Below are 19881 nucleotides of genomic sequence, written 5' to 3'. Positions count from 1 at the left end.
TGTACGTAAATAATTTTTAATTGGAAACATTTTATTACACTCCCTATAGACTCTCCCAAGGCCTACTGACCTTGACTACAAAAAGAAGCATTATTCACTAGTTCTTTCTTACAGCATTTGTCTACAGAAAGCAGTCTTCTACAAAAAGCATGATGGGAGGGGGAACTTGTTTCCAGTTATCTGAGACCCTTATTATCCTTACAGATATGGACCACAATGGTTTGCAATTTAAATAGATTCCAAACAGCACCTACAAAATCACATGACATAATGAATGCATCCTCTTAAACGAAATGCATTACATAATTAAATTAATTAAACATATTTAAACAAACGAAACTAAATCAAATTAGCTTTATCAAAAAGAGAGATTTCTATGATCTTCAGTTACTTGCTTTAATTCACTTTAAACTCAGAATTATCGACGCAAATAAATATTCTCATTGTACAACTAATATGCAATTCAAGAGGACTTTTAAACGCCTTACAAAATTTGTCCTCTCTTACTATCCGTACTTAAACCAAACAGGAAGATTCACCAGACCAACTAAGCCATTTCTGATCCGCTCAGTCCAAACAAGCTGCTGCGGCGATCGAACAACTTGAGATCGATTATTAACGCCTGATTACAATGTTTCTTTTCTAAGCGGACGCGATGAAGCGCTGTCAGATGTACATTATAACTTTATTATTGTCTTAAATTAAGACTGCTAGTGTTTTTGACTGGCCATATTGGTTGTCATTAATCAGGCGAAGTTATATCAACATTATAAACTGTTGCGAAAAGCAAAAACTCCAGCAGATCCAGTGCAGGGTCTTTTGCTTATAGGCCCTGCAGTTGATCTCCCACCGCCTGACAAATCTGCATTTTTCTTTTATATGCGTTTCGTTTTATTCACTACGGTTTTGCATAACACTTCGTCGATTACTGAAGATGGACACAGACAAGTTTAACTATGTGTATAGTTGCGACTTGGACATAAACGTCCAACTGAAAATGTGAGTATGTTTCTGGACCTTAGTCATTGTTTTGATTGCAGAACTGTCAAACCAGCAGAATGTCAACAGAGATCGAGCTCATTGCCCGTATTATTGGAAGATGTGTTATGCGTTATATCTATCTATATCTACTCGATGTATTTATTAATATGGTTTAAAATATAGTGTCTACTTAGGCAAAGTCACCAAATATTCCTATGTAGTGTACATAATGTAGTGCAATTTAATTTTTTAAAATTAAATTAATTAATTATATTAATTGTAAAAAGGAAGAATCTTCCTTCCATTATATCAAATAGTTGTTTCTGTGTTGTTTACCAAAGGGAGCATGGCAACACTATGAGTCAGAAGAATAAAGTGTTAACACGAGTCCAGCGAGAGCTTTTGTGTTTTAGGGCTGTCATCTGTCTATTGACATCATTCGCCTTTTTCACTCGATCTTAACGAGTCTCTGTCCGCGTGTGGATCATAAATAAAGATCATAAATGATTCTTATGACCGCTAGTTTTTGTCCGGCTGCACACGCGCGCACAATGGAATCAGTTTCATTTCATTGTGCGTGTTGCATTACGTTAGAAATACAGAAAAAAAACTCCCAGGGTGCCAGCGAGCAAACTTACGCAAGACCTCATCATAAGAAAGAAAGCAGAGGCGTAGCCATCGTTTCAGAAGTGAAGGGGACAGAAATGTCGGTTTTATCTGACTTTTGTCTAATTGACAGATTTTTTTTTTTTTTATTACTTTTCATTCAACATCAATTTGCTTTTAATAAGAAATCAAATACACTGCTGAACAATAACCAATATCTATAATATTTTCTTCCTATATTTTATGACAATTTTATGATTGGTTTATATACTACAAACACTTGTGCATTAAGTCCTTGTGGATTTTATACAATGTAAAAAAAAAAAAAAGATCACAGAATAAGGCAGAGAATATACAGTACCTATCAAAAGTTTGGAAACATTACAATTATTTAATGTTTTTGAAAGAAGTCTCTTCTGCTCACCAAGGCTGGATTTATTTAATCAAAAATACAATAAAAATAATAATATTGTAAAATAGTATTACAGTTTAAAATAGCTGTTTTCTATTTGAATATATTGTAAAATTAACAATATATACTGTAAATTCAGCTTTGACCACATCATTACTCCAGTCTTCAGTGTCACATGATCCTTCAGAAATCATTCTAATATGCTGATTTGCTGCTCAAGAAACATTTATGATTATTATCAGTGTTGAAAACAGTTGTGATCTTTCATATATTTGTGAACCCTGATACCATTCATTGTGGCAAGATTAAAAAAGAGAAATTAATACTTTTTATTCATCAAGGATGCATTAAATTTATCAAAAGTGACAGAAGACATTTATAATGTTACAACATATTTCTATTTAATAAATGTTAATGAATTAATGTAATACATTCAAATAAATGCTGTTCATTGAACTTTCTATTAATAAAAGAATCCAGAAAAAATAAATGTATCGTGTTTTCCACAACAATCTTAAGCAACAGTTTTCAACACTGATAATAATCAGAAATGTTTCTTGAGCTGCAAATCATCATATTAATGATTTCTGAAGGATCATGTGACATGTGATGAGTAATGATGCTGAAAATTCCGCTTTACCATCACAGAAAAAAAATACACTTTACTATACATTCACATAGAAAACAGCTATTGTAATACTATTTCGCAATATTACTGTTTTTACTGTATTTTTGATTAAATAAATGCAGCCTTGGCAAGCATAAGAGACTTCATTTCAAAAACATTAAAAAGCCTGTCAATTAGCACTGCATTATTCATATACTTTTTTGTCAATAAATACCTTGAGATGGCTTGAAAAGCGTACACAATCCATATCTTGTCGCAATCGTGTATTTATTGTCTACACGTTTCATCAGTCAAGACGTTTCTGCTTTTTATTCAGCTGCTGTTACTTGAATTATTTCTACGAATCCGTTTTGGATATTCTGCAAGAGAGCGCCCTCCGGCTTCCAGTATGAATGAAACATATATTACACGAGAGTGAGCGCTCCATAATGTTTAGATCGCCTCACTTTGGTTAAGAATAAAACAACAGGTCATGTATAGGCTAATGTCTTGTCTCTTTGACTTTAAATCTAGATTTATTCTCACTGGCCTCTATGTGAACACACTTGCCTGAAAAAAGTACGTTTTATTAAAAGTGCGGGGGACACGTCCCACGCGTATTTTAACGTTACGCCCCTGAAAGAAAGTGAAAATTGCCCCCATGTGAAGCACTTGAAATAACAGGATGGTTTGACAGGGCTGATCTTCATAATTTAATGCGTGAGGTCGGGGGTGGGGTCTTAAACAGGAAGCAAAAAAGGAACGTTGTATGAAGCGCTGTATAAAAAACGCAAACATTTCCCTTGTGGGAGATATGAGGAGGGGGTGCATTTCCTGGCAGACTGGCTTGCCATGAAAAGCACCCACCTCCAAAAATTGTCTCTGTTGGTCCCAGTCAAAATTATTTAGAGAGTATAGTTATAGGACTGATGCGGTTAAGTGGGGTAAAGTTTCATGGATGTGACATTTCCCTAGTGGGAGATATGAGGGGGTGCATTTCTTTGCAGACTGGCTTGCAGTGAAAAGCACCTGCACACTTTACGTATAATATACTACTACATCTAATGCAAAACGTAGTATTAATGTCCTTTCAACCAGAATTTGCAGGTTATAGGATTGAGTAGTTGGTTCCATTACATTGGTTCCATTTAAGTGTGTGAGTTCTGACAAAGCCTATTCAAAAGCCAGCCTATTTTTGAAATAGCTTCCTTACATTGACCTAAACAATACTTAATGCATTTTATTTTACATTTAAATACACGCTACAAATGTGTTATATTATGCTTATACATTGTTACAATATATCAACATTTCACTTTACAAGCATCTTTTGTAGGATGAATTAATCAAGACAAACGGTAATATTTAATACACTGAGAACATCTATTGCAGGCGTTCTCAACCATGGTCCTCAAGGGCCACTGTCCTGCAGAGTTTAGCTCCAACCCAAATCAAACACACCTGAACCAGATAATTAAGCTCTTCTGGATTACTAGAAAGCTACAGGCAAGTGAGTTGAAGGTTGAAGCTAAATTCTGCAGGAAAGTGGCCCTAGAGGACCAGGGTTGTGGATTTAAACAGCACTGTATTTGGAAGAATTTCACAAGCTTGTTCAACTAGCTGCTAAACAATTGGTAAACAGTATTCCAAAACGCTTGCTAATTATATCTTATGGAAGCTTGTTTGTCACTAAATAAAAAATAAAAAAGGTAATTGCGACTTTTTATCTCACAATTCTGATTTTTTTCTTTCACAATTGCGAGTTTACATCTCGCAATTCTGACTTCTCAGAATGTCAAGCTATAATGTCAGAATTGCGAGATATAAAAACACCACACTTTTTGTGGAAAAGTCATGGAAATCAATGGTCAAATAACCCTGCTGACATTTAGACCCAAATATCTTGACATTGTGTTGCAGAATGCAGAAATAGCGTTTTATTTGTGTTTGCTTTTGCAGAGGCAGTCTGGAGGGCAAGAGAGAGCAGAAGAGCTACAAAGCTCTGCTCGAGGACCCCATGCTGCGATTCTCAGGACTCTATCAGGAGAGTTGCTCCGACCTGTACGTCACCTGTCAGGTCTTTGCTGAGGGAAAGCCACTTGCTCTGCCAGTACGAACATCTTACAAGGCCTTCAGCACACGCTGGAAGTGAGTACTTTTAACAACGGTTAAATTCTATCACACTGTGGCTTTCTTAACGCATGTGTGACCCAATGATGAGTCAAAGCAGGAAACCAAACAAAATATGCCATGGTACTCTATCATCCTTTCACATATTTACATAGATAAATGACAAGTATAATTAATTTTCTTAATTTGGGAAAAAAAAAAAAAAAAGCCATTAATATCTTCAGATTTAATTTGTTGATTGATTATTCTTGTCTTTTCTTCATCATAGCTGGAACGAGTGGCTTAGGCTGCCAGTGAAGTACCCTGACCTGCCTCAGAGTGCCCAGGTGACTCTAACTGTTTGGGATGTGTATGGACCCGGCCGTGCCACACCTGTTGGGGGCACTACAGTCACCCTGTTTGGGAAATATGGGTAAAGGTCTATTGTTCCATCAGAAATTACTTGGGTTTTGTACCTCATTAGCCTTCATGTAAACAACTGGAAAATGTCATGTGATTGAGCTCTATTTGAATGAAATGTATCCTTGGTTAAAAGAGGAGGTGCAAATCTTAAATAGTCTTTTGAATATAAGAATAATTGTTTTGAAAACCTTTAAATCTGTCTATTTTCACAATCAGTTTCAAATATTTCTCACATATACAACTATTCAAAAGTTTGGGGTCAATATGACTTTTTTTTTTTTTTTTATTCAGCAAGGCTGCATTAAATTAATCAAAAGTGACAGTAAAGACGATTATAATGTTAAAAAATAATTCTATATCAAATAAATGCTGTTCTTTTGAACTTTCTATTCGTCAAAGAATCCATAAAAACTGCATCACGGTTTCCACAAATTCCACATGGATGCTGAAAATTCAACATTTTAAAATATATAAAAATAGAAAACAGCTATTTTAAATTGTAATTATATTTTAAACTATTACTGTTTTACTTTATTTTTGAGCAAATAATTCTAGCCTTGGTGGGCATAAGAGACTTCTTTCAAAACGTAAAAAACACTTTTGAACGGTTCTGGCCCACCAATCTCTGCTACATACTCTCTTCTAGAGGTGTCTAGTTTTTGGAGGACAGTTGGACATGATATATTTGTGCAAAATTAAAATGGGGATCCTGCTTCTAGTTCTTGAAAAGAAGGCTTTCTTTTTATGCACTAGGATGCCATGCTGAGTTGGCTAAAATGTTTAGTTAGCTGACTATCACTTTTGACATGACTTTTGCTATTATGGGAACACTGACACCAAATTTTTTTTTTTTTTTTTTTTGCACACCCTTTTTTACATCTATCATTCCCCCTTATCTTTCTTCATTTCTCTCCTTCTGTCTACCAGAATGTTCCGGCAGGGCATGCATGATCTGAAGGTGTGGCCGGGCGTGGAAGGTGATGGCAGTGAGCCCACTAGTACACCAGGAAGGACCAGCAGCACTCTGGCAGAGGACCAGATGGGCCGCCTAGCCAAGGTAGTTGAGAGACTGGGGAGTGGAGAAGACCAATTGAGACAGAAAGGCGAGAAATATGCCTGTGTACAGTTACTGCACATGAGGGATATGTTAAATAAAAAGTGGGTGGCAGGTTGGGATAGATGGATATGATGTTTGTGTTTATAGATTACCTAATTTGTGGAAAGAATGAGAATTGAGAATGTTTGGGGAGTTTGAGTGTGTGTGTGTGTGTGTGTGTGTGTGTGTTCTGTAATAGGACATGTTTTAACTGCCCTCTGTTCCAGGGCCCAGACTTGGAGATACTTAGTGACGTGAGTATGAGAAAACAGGACAGGAATGCTGTATGTATGTGTGTGTATGTGTGTGTATGAGTGTGTCCTTGTCTCATATATTTGGGCAAGATATAGGATATCTAAATATCTATTATATTTAGCTTGTTTAATTTGACCCACATTTTCACAAGTAGGATAAGTATATTATATTCTGTGTGTTTTGGACTTTTAAGCACTGACATTTTGGACATTGCTTGCTCTCACCAATTTTTTTATTTAACATTTTATATTAATTTTTTGAGAATTTATGTCTTTTAACGATTAATCGTGCAGCTATAATTTATAGTGTCATAAACAGTGTTTCTGATGCCTCAATTCCCCAATAGTGATTAGCGATAGCGATTCAAACATCCACGTAATCTTACTCCTAAATGACAAAAATTCGTCTAAACCTTTGACTAGTACAATCACAGCGAACATCCAAATCTGCATTGGTGGCGCTGCCGCTGACCCAGAGAGAGCAGTTATCATGTAAATGTATGAAACCGCTTTACAAACTGTCTTTTCAACCACACAGTATCATTATTTCTATGTTACAATTAATTAAAATGATTCAAATTAAGATATTAACGCTGATGTTTACAGTAGCGATCAAAATAGAGTAAATCACCTCTTGAAAGTAACTTGACGCTTCAAATAAAGATTGCATCAGTTACATCATTACACCAGTAGGTGGCGACAAGTGACTGTTAAATAATGTATTTCTTTGTAACGTTTGAAAGATTTGTTCAAAAATGCTGAATCTTTATGAGTGAGTCATTGAATCAATAATTCATAGAGATTTTTTAAAAATAAATAGACAGAACCTCTAGTAAATTGCATGTTATTTTGTTTAGTTGTCTATTCAGAATTGTGGGAGAATTGTGATCTCTTATTTTAAACAAAAAAAAATGTTATTTTCAATTTATTCAGAATCATGCAGCTCTACTATAAATTAATTTAAAAAAAATATAGCAGGTCAAATACAACTTGACAACTTTTAACAATGTCTTTCAACTAAATCTTTCAACTCATGTTATGACCATGTAAAAGTTGGTAAATTTGCCAAAACCTCTGTTCACAGCAATCGTGTCTGTACTGTATAACCAGACGTTCATCCACTTAGAGATACAGTCCTACATCAAATGGACAATTTATAAAAATCTACAGATTAAACAAAAAGATGGTTGTGCTGAATGATTCATTTAAGTCAGAATGATTCGTTGTGGATGCTGTTGATAAAGCCTAACTTGTTTTGAACTGGGAACATTCCTTGAAATGTTATGGACATTATGTTTAGCCACTAAGACACAAGTATGGCTGGTTAAACAAAGTCCTCTTAGACTCTTGGTGGCCTTTAGATGAGATGTGTTATTGTACTAACTATTACTAACTGTTTGTTTAGAAAGGGCTGAGTCATCTTAGTGTGCTACTACTTTGTACTGGCACCCACTGAGTTTCCTTTGCTAATGGGCCTTTTTGTGTGTGAGGCTCTTGCTGGCTGACTCGCTGCAGTCATATGATTGGCTAAAGGATTGTACGCACAAGGTCTTAGTGTTACTGGTCTTCAAAACATGTCTTTTTCTTTAAGTTAACCTCTCTCTTTCTTTGCCTTTCTCTCTCTCTCTCTGTCTCTCCCAGCTAACTAAAGCTCATCGTCAGGGTCACATGGTTAAAGTAGACTGGCTGGATCGCTTGACCTTCAGAGAGATTGAGATGATCAATGAGGTGAGTGGGTTTGGGGTAAAAAGTGTCACAATATGGCATCACTGTAATTTGTATCCTCTTTGTAGAGCCCAAACTAAAAAACACAATTATGTCAAATTAAGATGATTCATAATGTTTGTGTTTTTTTTCTCTACAGAGTGAGAAACGCAGCTCTAATTTTATGTACCTAATGGTGGAATTCCCCCGTGTCAAAAGTGGCGAACGAGAATACAGCATTGTGTATTACGAAAAGGTATATCCTTTTTTCACAACTTTTTTTTTTTTTTTTTTTTGCTACAAAGTCAATATTGAATCAAAACAACCATGTTTCCTTTCCCTGTCTCCCAAAATGTAACAGTCTTGTTTCATTTCTAAATTTTTAGTTGACTAGGCTGTGATATTAATGTTAACTAATAGCCAAATAACTATTTTAGCATATGCTTGTTGTTGGGAAAGCAGCTTTTCAAAATCTTGCTAATTGCTAACAGAGTAGTTTAATGCAGTTAATGTGTAATAACATTTAGTTAGAAAAAAAGCATTAACTTTAGGATATGTTGAGTAGCTTGTGAGGCTGAACTTGACTGTTATCCTAGTAAAAAAACACTTTTAGGAGGGAAGCAGTCCCACACAATTAACTGCAAATGAGCAGTCGGAAATTACTTAAACCAATTATTTTTAGATGATTAAACAATTTTTTTTTCTTTTACAACTTGCATTTTTGAATGTCTTGTTTCGTTACAGAAGTAAAATGGGTTGTAAATGCCATTTTATGTTGACTTTAAATCAGTAATCAATCAAAATTTTGAAAAGGAGTGTTGTTAAAAGGCAAGGTAAATTTCAGCGACTCTCTTTTCAGGATGCAGATGAATCCTCCCCTTTGCCGACCAGTTCAGATATTGTGAAAGTCCCTGACCCTCAGATGTGCATGGTGAGTAGAAATAAAAACAAAAAAGTTAACTTGGGTTGGACAATCTGTTATAAATGTCTGTCTTGCACACAAATGGTGGTGTACATTTTGGCACTTGATAATGTAAAAAATACATTTGGTGTAAAATAACTAAGTCGGTACTTAATGGTGCTGCTTTTCTGTTGCAGGAGAACCTTGTGGAGAGTAAGCATCATAAACTGGCCCGTAGTTTGCGCAGCGGACCATCTGACCACGATCTCAAACCCAACGCAGCCACACGTGATCAACTCAATGTTAGTGATGCAGAGAAAAAGAAGTCCACAAGAAATCTTTGCAGATGTGTTTTTAATATGTATATCTTTAACTGTCATAGATCATAGTGAGCTACCCACCCACTAAACAACTAAGCTCTGAGGAACAGGACCTAGTGTGGAAGTTTAGATACTACCTCACCACACAAGAAAAGGTGAGTGAGCACATGTACACTAACCATTCAAAAGTTTTGGGTCAGTAAGAAAGAAATGAATGATTTTATTCAGCAAAGATGCATTAAATTGATCAAAGTGACAGTAAAGACATTCATAATGTTACAAATGATTTCTATTTCAAATATATGCTTTTCTTTTGAACTTTCTATTTATCAAAGAATCCAGAATGTTTTTTTGTTTTTTTTTGCCATCACAGGAATAAATTACATTTTAAAATATATTAAAATAGAAAACAGTTGTTTCATGATATTACTGTTATTTATCAAATAAATGCAGCCTTAATGAGCATAAGAGACCAAAAAAAAACTTACCGACCCCAAACTTTTGAAATTATGTTTATGTTTACCATGGGTAACAGGGTGGTGTCTCAGTCTTAATCTGTGTCCAAGGCAGGATCTCATTGTGGCTCTGTTTTTAGGCTTTGACTAAGTTCCTGAAGTGTGTGAACTGGGATCTGCCCCAGGAGGCCAAACAAGCCCTGGAGCTGCTGGGAAAGTGGCGGCCGATGGATGTGGAGGATTCCCTGGAACTGCTGTCCTCTCAGTTCACCAACCCCACAGTCAGACGCTACGCTGTCGCGAGGCTGCAGCAGGCTGACGATGAAGTAAAGTCTATGTGTTTGTGTGCACGTTAGTCACATTGTCAGTGGTGTAGATCAGTGGTTCCCAACCTTTTTTACGCCAAGGCTGCACAACCCTCCCCGACCCCCCTTTTTTTAATTCACAAAAACATTTGTATTGTAGTGTTATTACTTTTCAACCCCATGTTATTATTTCTCAAGATAGATTTAAACCTTCTTTTTTGCAAACATACTTTACAGACATTCTTTACAACTTAAAAGTACTTACTCTGCTCAGTAATACAGTAACTTAAACAAATAAGCACAAGTCAACCTGCCATACCAAACAAGACCACAGGAAGATACCAAAGGACTGAAATTTAAATACTATGCGGATTAAAATTATTAAACACATATAACATCACTGATCCTCTCAAACTTCTCCAAAACACGCTTGTTCGGCGAGCATCCATTATAAAACACTCACAGTACATTAATTTTGACAACTACGTGAATTTCTGCATGAACTGTGTTCATGCAGAAATACGATGTTATAGCGAGTCGAGAATGCACGTGCGGTTTGTTTGTGCATAATAACGGACTCGCGCATGCCTTATGTATGACTCCTGTATGTCACTGTAATCGTCTTTACCTTAATTACAATTGTCATCCATCAAAACCTTTTTAGCGACACTGGTTTTCTTTTTCCAACTGAGAGAGTTAGTTTGCGTTTTGAGCCACCGTTCAGTCTGTATTTCACAGCAGCACGATGAGAAACGGCCTGGGCTGATCCGAAACAATCACAGAATACGTACGAGAGAGGTGGTGCCTTGTTTTACATGTATTTTTTAATTAATTTAATTGATCTTTTTTTAATGTAACGTATTAATAATTAAATTAATGAATTATATTAATATATTTAAATTAATTTTAAGTTATCTCACAGCCCCCCTAGAGGATCACTGAGGACTCCTAGTGAGCTGCGGCCCACAGGTTGAAAACCACTGGTGTAGATATTTGTAACAAATCTTTGTCAAATGATTTGGTTGCACTTTATTTTACAATATGTGTACTCACAGTGTACTTACCTAAGAAAATACGGGGTAATATGAGGTAGCTACAGGGGTTAAGGTTATGTTTAGGCGTAGGTTAAAGGGTTCACCCAAAAATGAAATTTCTGTCATTAAGTACTCACCCTCATGTTATTCCAAACACGCAAGACCTTTGTTCATCATCGGAACACAAATTAAGATATTTTTGATGAAATGCAAGAGTTTATTTTTTTTTAATCTCCCTTAGAAAGCAATGAAATTACCACATTCAAGGACCAGAAAAGTAGTAAAGACGTCGTTAAAATAGTCAGCGTGACTACAGTGGTTCAACCTTAATTTTATGAAGTGACGAGAATACTTTTTGTGTGCAGAAACAAAACAAAAATAATGACTTTATTCAACAATTTCTTCTCTACCCTGTCAGTCTTCTATGCAGTTGACGCAGTGCAGCGCTTCCGTGTTTACGTCTGAACACCGGCTTAGTATTTGCCGACGCTATTCACGTGAGCACCACGACGCATGCTTGTGATGCTGACGTATGAGCCGGCCAATACGGAGTCGGCATTCTGATGTAGAACACGGAAGCGCTGAACTGCACTCACTGCATCAACTGTGTAGAAGACTGACAGGAAGAGAAGAAATTGTTGAATAAATTGTTTTGTTTTGGCGCACAAAGTATTCTTGTCGCTTCATAACATTAAGGTTAAACCACTGCACTCACATTGACAATTTTAACGATGTCTTTACTACTTTTCTGGTCCTTGAATGTGGTAATTTCGTTGCTTTCCATGGGAGATTAAAAAACTCTCAGATTTCATCAAAAATATCTTAATTTGTGTTCCGAAGATGAACGAAGGTCTTACAACATTTGACTTACGAATTTGGAACGACATGAGGGTGAGTACTTTTTTTAATTTTTTTTTTTTTTGAGGGTGACTACTTAATGACAGAAATTTCATTTTGGGTGAACTAACCCTTTAAGGGTTAGTATCTAGTTATTACCCATTGTAATTACTGTAATATTCTATGTACATGGGGTACAGGACTGTAAATTAAAGTGCTACCAATGATTTTATACTTTCTAGTGCAGTATTGACTATACTTAATTACGCACACCAGTACCAATGGGAATCTTTTGGGTCAACTAAAAGATTCATGCATTAGAGGAACCTAATTCCTGCAGAAAAACATTTAATTTAGATTTTTTTTTTTTTATCTGACTCTTTAGAGAATGAATTGTGATGCATACCATAACCATACCATATACACCTCATCTTTCTTTGTAATTTCTTGTAGGATCTGCTAATGTACTTGCTCCAGCTGGTACAAGCATTGAAATACGAGAACTTCAACGATATCCAGGGTGGTTTGGAGCCTGCCAGTAAGAGAGACAGTCAGGGGGTTCTGGTAGAGAGCTCAACAATAGGAGATCTAGACAGGTCAGCTGCAATCTCACCGAACATGTGTCTATGTGAAATGTTAAAATTTTTTCCCCCAAAACATTTATAATATTTATTTTCCTAAAATCACAACATACTCAATATACAGTTGAGCTCAAAAGTTTACATACCCCTTGCAGAATCTAGAAAAATGTGAATCATTTTAACAAAATAAGAAGGATCATGAAAATTGCATGTTATTTTTTATTTAGTACTGTCCTGAATAAACTATTTAGCATAACAGTTGTTTACATAATGTCCACAAGACAAAAAAATTGCTGAATTTATAAAAATGACCCTGTTCAAAAGTTTACATACCTTTGATTCTGTGTGGTTACCTGGATAATCCACGGCTGTTTTTTTGTTGTATGATGGTTGTTCATGAGTCCCTTGTTTGTTCTGAGCAGTTAAACTGAGCTCTGTTCTTCAGAAAAATCCTCCAGGTCCTGCAGATTCTTTGGTTTTCCAGCATCTTTTGCATATTTGAACCCTTTTCAGCAGTGACTGTATGATTCTGAGATCCGTCTTTTCACACTGAGGACAACTGAGGGACTCAAACACAAGTATTGAACAAGGTTCAAACATTCACTGATGCTCCAGAAGGAAACACGACGCATTAAGAGTCAGATGTAAACTTTTTGAATTGGATGAACAGAATGAATTGTACCTTTTTTGTCTTCTGGGAAACATGTAAGTATCTTTTGTAGCTTCCAAAGGGCAGAACTAAATAAAAAAAATATGTTCTTTAAACAAGATAAAAAAAAAAAAAACTTGCACATCAACTTCTTGTTCAAAAGTTTTCACCCCTGACTCTTAATGCATCGTGTTTCCTTCTGGAGCATCAGTGAATGTTTGCAGCTTTTGTAATAGTTTTGTCTGAGTCCCTCAGTTGTCCTCAGTGTGAAAAGACGGATCTCAAAATCATTCAGTCACTGCTGGAAAGGGTTCAAAAATGCAAAAGATGCTGGAAAACTGAAGAATCTGCAGGACCTGAAGGATTTTTCTGAAGAACAGAGCTCAGTTTAACTGCTCAGAACAAACAAGGGACTCATGAGCAACCATCACACAACAAACAGTTTTGGATCATCCAGGTAACCACACACAGTATTAAGAATCAAGGGTATGTAAACTTTTGAATGGGGTCATTTTTATAAATTTTGCTTTCTTTTTTTTTTTGTCTTGTGGACTTTATGTAAACAACTGTTATGTGAAATAGTTTATTATGGACAGTACTAAATAAAAAATAACATGTAATTTTCATGATCCTTCTTATTTTGTTAAAATGATTAACATTTTTGCAGATTCTGCAAGGGGTATGTAAACTTTTGAGCTCAACTGTATGTACAGTTAGATTTCTAAACATTTAAACATTGAAAAAACAAAAACCGTGAGGGTTCCACTTACTGATTTATTTTTTCAGTTCCCAGATGACATCGACCATCACCGTGATGCCCAGTGGACAGAAAGGCAAAGAGGGAACAGATGGTGAAAATCTAGAGGTAAGTGTAAAATAAAAAGTTAATAGAATGGATGAAAAAAACCCAGTTAATTTTAGATAAAGTGAATGTGGAGAATATGTAACGGTGTGTATTTCCTGTGTTCCACAGCAAGACCTGTGCACCTTCCTTATATCACGTGCCTGCAAAAACTCCACACTGGCAAACTATTTATACTGGTGAGTAATGGAACAAGGTGTTCTGCAGTTTTGTTCTTGCATGACTAACAACAATTTGCCAGTTCCACCAACTCCATATGCAAGATTTAAAACTAAAAGAAAATGTTTGGATATTGTCTTCTACTGCAGGTATGTAATTGTGGAGTGTGAGGATCAGGACACCCAGCAGAGAGACCCAAAAACCCATGACATGTACCTCAATGTGATGAGGCGGTTTAGTCAGGCTCTGCTCAAGGTACCTTCACAATCTGAACCCACATGACTGACAACAAACTAATTTGATGATATACACTACTGTTCACAAAGTGACTCTGTAAGACTTTGTAATGTTTCTAAAAGACATCTCTTATAATCACCAAGGTAGCATTTATTTGATCGAAATACAGTAAATATTTGAAAATACATGAAATATTATTACAATTTAAAATAACTTTTTATTTTCTTTTAGTATGTTTAAAAATGTAACTTATTCCTGTGATGGCAAAGCTGAATTTTCAGCATCATTACTCTAGTCTCTAGTCAGTGTCACATGATCCTTCAGAAATCATTCTAATATGCTGAATTGGTGCTCAAGAAACATTTATTAGTAATATCAATGTTGAATTTTTTTTTTCAGGATTCTTTGATGAACAGAACACCCTTTATTTGAAATATCTTTAATAACATTATAAATGGCATACAAAAAGTGATTTTGTCTGATTATATTACAAATTAATGCCTCATACATATGATTGGTTGATGAAAGTAAATAGATGTAAAGCGTTTAAATAAAAGATATTTCCAATAATATGTGACGTTTATGTCTATTTCCAGGGTGATAAGAGTGTAAGAGTGATGCGCTCCCTTCTGGCCTCCCAGCAAACGTTTGTAGACAGACTAGTGCAACTCATGAAGGCCGTTCAGAGAGAAAGCGGAAACCGCAAGAAAAAGGTGTGGAACATCATACAGATTAACTGCTGTATATCATGAGGAATCAGTTCATTTGTAAAGTTAGTTGTGACATTTCTTTTTTTCTGTCTCTGACAGACGGAGCGGTTACAGAGCCTGTTGGCTGATAATGAGAAGGTGAATCTGTCAGAGATCGAGCCCATCCCTCTCCCTCTGGAACCCCAAATCCGCATCAAAGGCATCATACCTGAGACTGCAACACTCTTTAAGGTACTGTGCATCATTTATATCCATTACGTCTCGCATGAATCCATCCACCCCTAACTGCAGCTTTTCTCTTTTTCAGAGTGCTCTGATGCCAGCAAAGCTCATCTTTAAGACAGAGGATGGGGAGCAATATCCAGTCATCTTTAAACATGGAGATGACCTGAGACAGGACCAGCTCATCCTGCAGATCATTTCACTCATGGATAAGGTCTGAAGATCTCATTACATCTCCTCACAGTGTACCAACAAGACACATAGTTCGTCCATATCATGCATTTTCTTTGTAGCCTCTTTTGTTTTATATAATGCTACCGCTAAAATAAAAATGAGTTGTAACAGAATTTTTAGTTGATTGTTAGCTTTCTCAACATTCTTATCTTCAACAGTTGCTGAGGAAAGAGAATTTGGACCTAAAGTTGACTCCATACAAAGTTCTGGCGACCAGCACCAAACATGGTCAGTACTGCTTCACCTATTGTGTGAAGAGCAAAACCATGAGCCAGTCAATGTACGTTTCACACTGGATGCATATGATTTGTCTGCAGGTTTTATGCAGTTTGTGCAGTCAGTGCCTGTGGCTGAGGTATTGGCGACTGAAGGCAACATTCAGGTAATGAAATACAATACAGTTGTGCAGTGCTGCTTCTGGAGGGCCACCTTCCTGCAAAGTTTAGTTCTAACCTCAATAAAAAACACTTCTAAACCAGCTAATCAAGGTCTTCAGTATTGCTAGAAACTTCCAGGCAGGTGTGTTGGAGCTAAGATCTGTAGGAACGTGGCCCACAAGGAGCAGGATTGGACACTCCTGCATTACTTGATCATAATAAGGCTGATTAATTACTCAAAGTAAAATTGAAAACGTGATATGGCCTAGCGCAGATAGTAAATAGGACAAGCCTGTCATTTATTTAAGTTCTACGGTGATGCATTGCTGCCACATACATAATATTTTTCCACTCAATTATGTCGTAATGAGATGTTATGTTGTTAAAACGACATCTTTTCTCGCAAAAATGAGATGTTATGTCGTTAAAATGACATCTTTTCTTGTAATAACAATACAATCGCTTTAAATAAGTTTAGGCTTTAAAATAAATATAGTTTGTAGCTAATGAATTCCACTATAATTTGTTTATTTTATACTTATATTTTTCATTCTTTTTTTGTATTGAATACCATTACATTTTAAGGATTTGTTGTGGAAATAGCCTAAAATACAGGTTTATAGCCTAATTTTTGTAAAATTTTAATTTTTACCGGTATTTTAGCTACATTATTTTTGAATGTATAATAAAATACGACTGATACACCAACAGGATTTATCTAGGTTTTGTTTTGTTTTGTTTTTTTCTCCTCTCAAAAACTTAAGTCTGACCCGATGCATGTGACATCAGGTGCGACTTATTTTTTCCAGAAAATAAGGAATGCTAAATGATAAAATTGTACTTTATTATTAGAAACTGCATATTTACAAATGGGTATATACACCAATAAAACAATAATATTGTGTTCATTACTCTATGGGCACAGCCATTGATACAGGCATTGAAAGGTATTTTACACTATATTTGCTTGCTTTTCAAGCGTGGAAGTGTGATAAAGGCACTGATTTAGGCTATATAAATTCTCTATTATAGATCAGATAAAGGTAAATGTACACATCATGTACAAAATATGTTGTTTTAACGGCATTTTCTTGTAATAACGAGATATGTCGTTTTAACGAGAAAAAGATGTCGTTTTAACGACATAACATCTCGTTTTTACCAGAAAAGATGTCGTTTTAACGATATATCTCATTATTACGACATAATTGAGTGGAAAAAATATTATGTATGTGGCAGCAATGCGCCACCTTAAAATTTATCATTAAATCAATTGACAATTATTTTATTTTTTATTTTTTTTATAATGTTGCAGTGCTTGATGTAAATTATTTATCCATGCACATCATTATTTTTTTTTAATTCATATGCCCTCGTAATCTTTAATCAAAAACATTAACCTAACTACCTTAAAACGACATATCTTTATATCGCAGCTTCTATTTCATGCTGACTTTAAATAAAAATATTACTTTTTATTTTAATATTTTAGAATAAAATTTTAAAGTAATATTTTATTATTTGTATTATAATAGACTTGTAGGTGCAAGTTGCTTTAGCACATAGTAAATGATTTCTCTTGGTTAATTATGTCTCCATGCAGAGTTTCTTTCGAAAGCACGCTCCGAATGATAAGGGCCCATATGGCATCAGCTCTGAAGTCATGGACACATATGTTAAAAGCTGTGGTGAGCTTCAGTTTGTGATTCCAGTAGTACTTTATTTAGCTTTATTAATTATTTGCTTCTTTATAAATCATTATTTACATGTACTAAATCATGATGTACTTTTCAGCGGGTTATTGTGTCATCACCTACATCCTAGGTGTTGGAGACAGACATCTAGACAATTTACTTCTCACAAAGACTGGTACACTCAAATGCACCACAGCTTTCAATGACTTTATGCACTAAAAAAACAGATCGGATGTGCTGATATGTCTCTCTGGCTTGCAGGGAAGCTGTTTCATATCGATTTTGGGTATATTTTGGGTCGGGACCCTAAACCCCTGCCACCCCCTATGAAGCTGAGCAAGGAAATGGTGGAAGGGATGGGGGGCATGCAGAGCGAACAATACCAGGAATTCAGGAAACAGTGCTACACTGCCTTCCTGCACCTACGCAGGTGAATTTAAGACCTACTTCTTATCTTGTATGTAGTATGTCTAACTTGAAATCATAACTTTTTTGTTGTTGTTTTGGTTCTCATATGCAGATACTCCAATCTCATTCTGAATTTGTTCTCTCTGATGGTGGATGCAAATATTCCGGACATTGCGCTGGAGCCCGACAAAACTGTAAAAAAGGTTTGTGCTGTCCTGATGTTTGGCATCCAAATTTCAGAGCGAGGAAAAAAAATGAGCAATAAGATTTTAACCTGTTTATTCTTTGCCTGCCCACTGCAGGTTCAGGACAAGTTTCGACTGGACCTCTCAGATGAGGAAGCAGTGCATTATATGCAGAGTCTGATTGATGAGAGTGTAGGGGCTTTGTTTGCTGCAGTGGTTGAGCAGATACACAAATTTGCACAGGTGTGTATGTTCCTTAGTTTTTAGCTTGTTCTGTTACTCTTCTCATTTCTATGGATGGTAGCCTATGCTGCTAAATGCTAGAAAACACTACACAACTTTGCACAGATTTTCCCCCCGATTTGCAGTCTGGATGAATTAACGCTAGTTGCCAAAGTTCAGGGCCAGTCAGGGTTGACAGATTTCACACAAAATCACAGTGTATGACAGCCGATTCCATCCAGATGATATCAAACATGTTTGATATTTTGAGCTAATTTTGGAACATATATTGTTTTCATTTGTCATGCGTCTCCTAGCAATGAAGTGCACATTCCTGCATTTTGAGTATGTTGTGTTCGAAACAATTGGTACCGCTTTATTTCAATAGTGTACCAAAGACATTCTACTTACTATAAGTAACTTTGCAACCACATGTCAACTAGAAGTCATTAGAGTATTAGTATTCTGTCTGCTTAATATCTGCTAACACCTTATTTTGATGCTTCCCCAACAGACATTCAACTAACTACAGGTAACTTTGCAAGTAATTGTCAACTAATTCTACGAAAGTTAGTTGACATTTAGTTGCAAATTAATGAGTTAGTTGATATGTAGTTTCAAAGTTACTTATAGTTAGTAGAATGTCTAAAGTGGACAATCAAAATAAAGAGTAACCAAACTTGAAAGTGCATGATGCCCAGTTTTTCTATTTCAATTATGATACCTAGTGTTTAAAAATCTTTGCATTTTAGCATTCATATTCCAGCCTTAATAGAGTTCCCACTTCTGTAAATCAGCCATGATTATTGACATATACTACTGATAAATGGCCAAATAGCGATCCCATTTAATTGGCATAGCTGACATATTACTTTTACTAATGTTTTATATTTAAAATCCACAGTATTGGCGCAGATGAGGTGATGTCATGGAGCCTGGTTCTTACATAATCAGTGAGCAACAGACAGATGGACGGCAACAAAAACCGAATGATAGTCAAAAGAAAAGGACACGTGCCAAGGCCACACTAATGACATGATGTTTTCACCGTGATCCATTCATGCACTAGGTCTTGACTCTACTGGGTATATTTGTATATATATAATATAAAATGAACTGTATATGTAAAAAAAGCCAAATAAAAAGTCCAACTTTAGCATTTGTGTTTGGTCAGTTTTCATTTTACAGTATATTCACTAACACTCATAAAACATTTATAGTCTGTATTAGTAGCAGATGTCTGTTTTTTTTTTTTACAATAGAACGGTTAAAAAAAGTCCGTTCAGTATGTATATGA

At 35.7% G+C, this 19881-nt stretch overlaps 1 protein-coding gene across 2 annotated transcripts; it reads left to right on the top strand.

The window, feature by feature from the left end:
- The first annotated feature begins 570 nt into the window (after positions 1-570).
- Positions 571-19740, top strand: pik3c3 (phosphatidylinositol 3-kinase, catalytic subunit type 3). 2 transcript variants are annotated; one of them, XM_051900397.1, is made up of 25 exons: positions 571-999; positions 4566-4754; positions 5005-5148; positions 6066-6195; positions 8130-8216; positions 8353-8448; positions 9052-9123; positions 9291-9395; positions 9476-9568; positions 10009-10194; positions 12498-12640; positions 14061-14139; positions 14248-14315; positions 14445-14550; positions 15129-15245; positions 15342-15473; positions 15550-15678; positions 15857-15926; positions 16016-16080; positions 17679-17763; positions 17870-17944; positions 18031-18199; positions 18290-18380; positions 18480-18605; positions 19489-19740. In XM_051900397.1, exons 1-25 carry the CDS (start codon positions 935-937, stop codon positions 19501-19503), a joined length of 2637 nt encoding a protein of 878 aa, XP_051756357.1. In that variant the 5' UTR covers positions 571-934; the 3' UTR covers positions 19504-19740. The 2 variants fall into 2 exon arrangements, with proteins under 2 accessions (XP_051756357.1, XP_051756358.1); XM_051900398.1 differs by lacking the exon at positions 571-999 and adding an exon at positions 4222-4240.
- The last annotated feature ends 141 nt before the right edge of the window (positions 19741-19881 follow it).

Source organism: Ctenopharyngodon idella, chromosome 7 (assembly GCF_019924925.1).
Source record: "Ctenopharyngodon idella isolate HZGC_01 chromosome 7, HZGC01, whole genome shotgun sequence".
Taxonomy (NCBI): Eukaryota; Metazoa; Chordata; class Actinopteri; order Cypriniformes; family Xenocyprididae; genus Ctenopharyngodon; species Ctenopharyngodon idella.
Note: the sequence above shows the minus strand (reverse complement) of the source record. Positions and strands in the feature narration are given on the sequence as shown.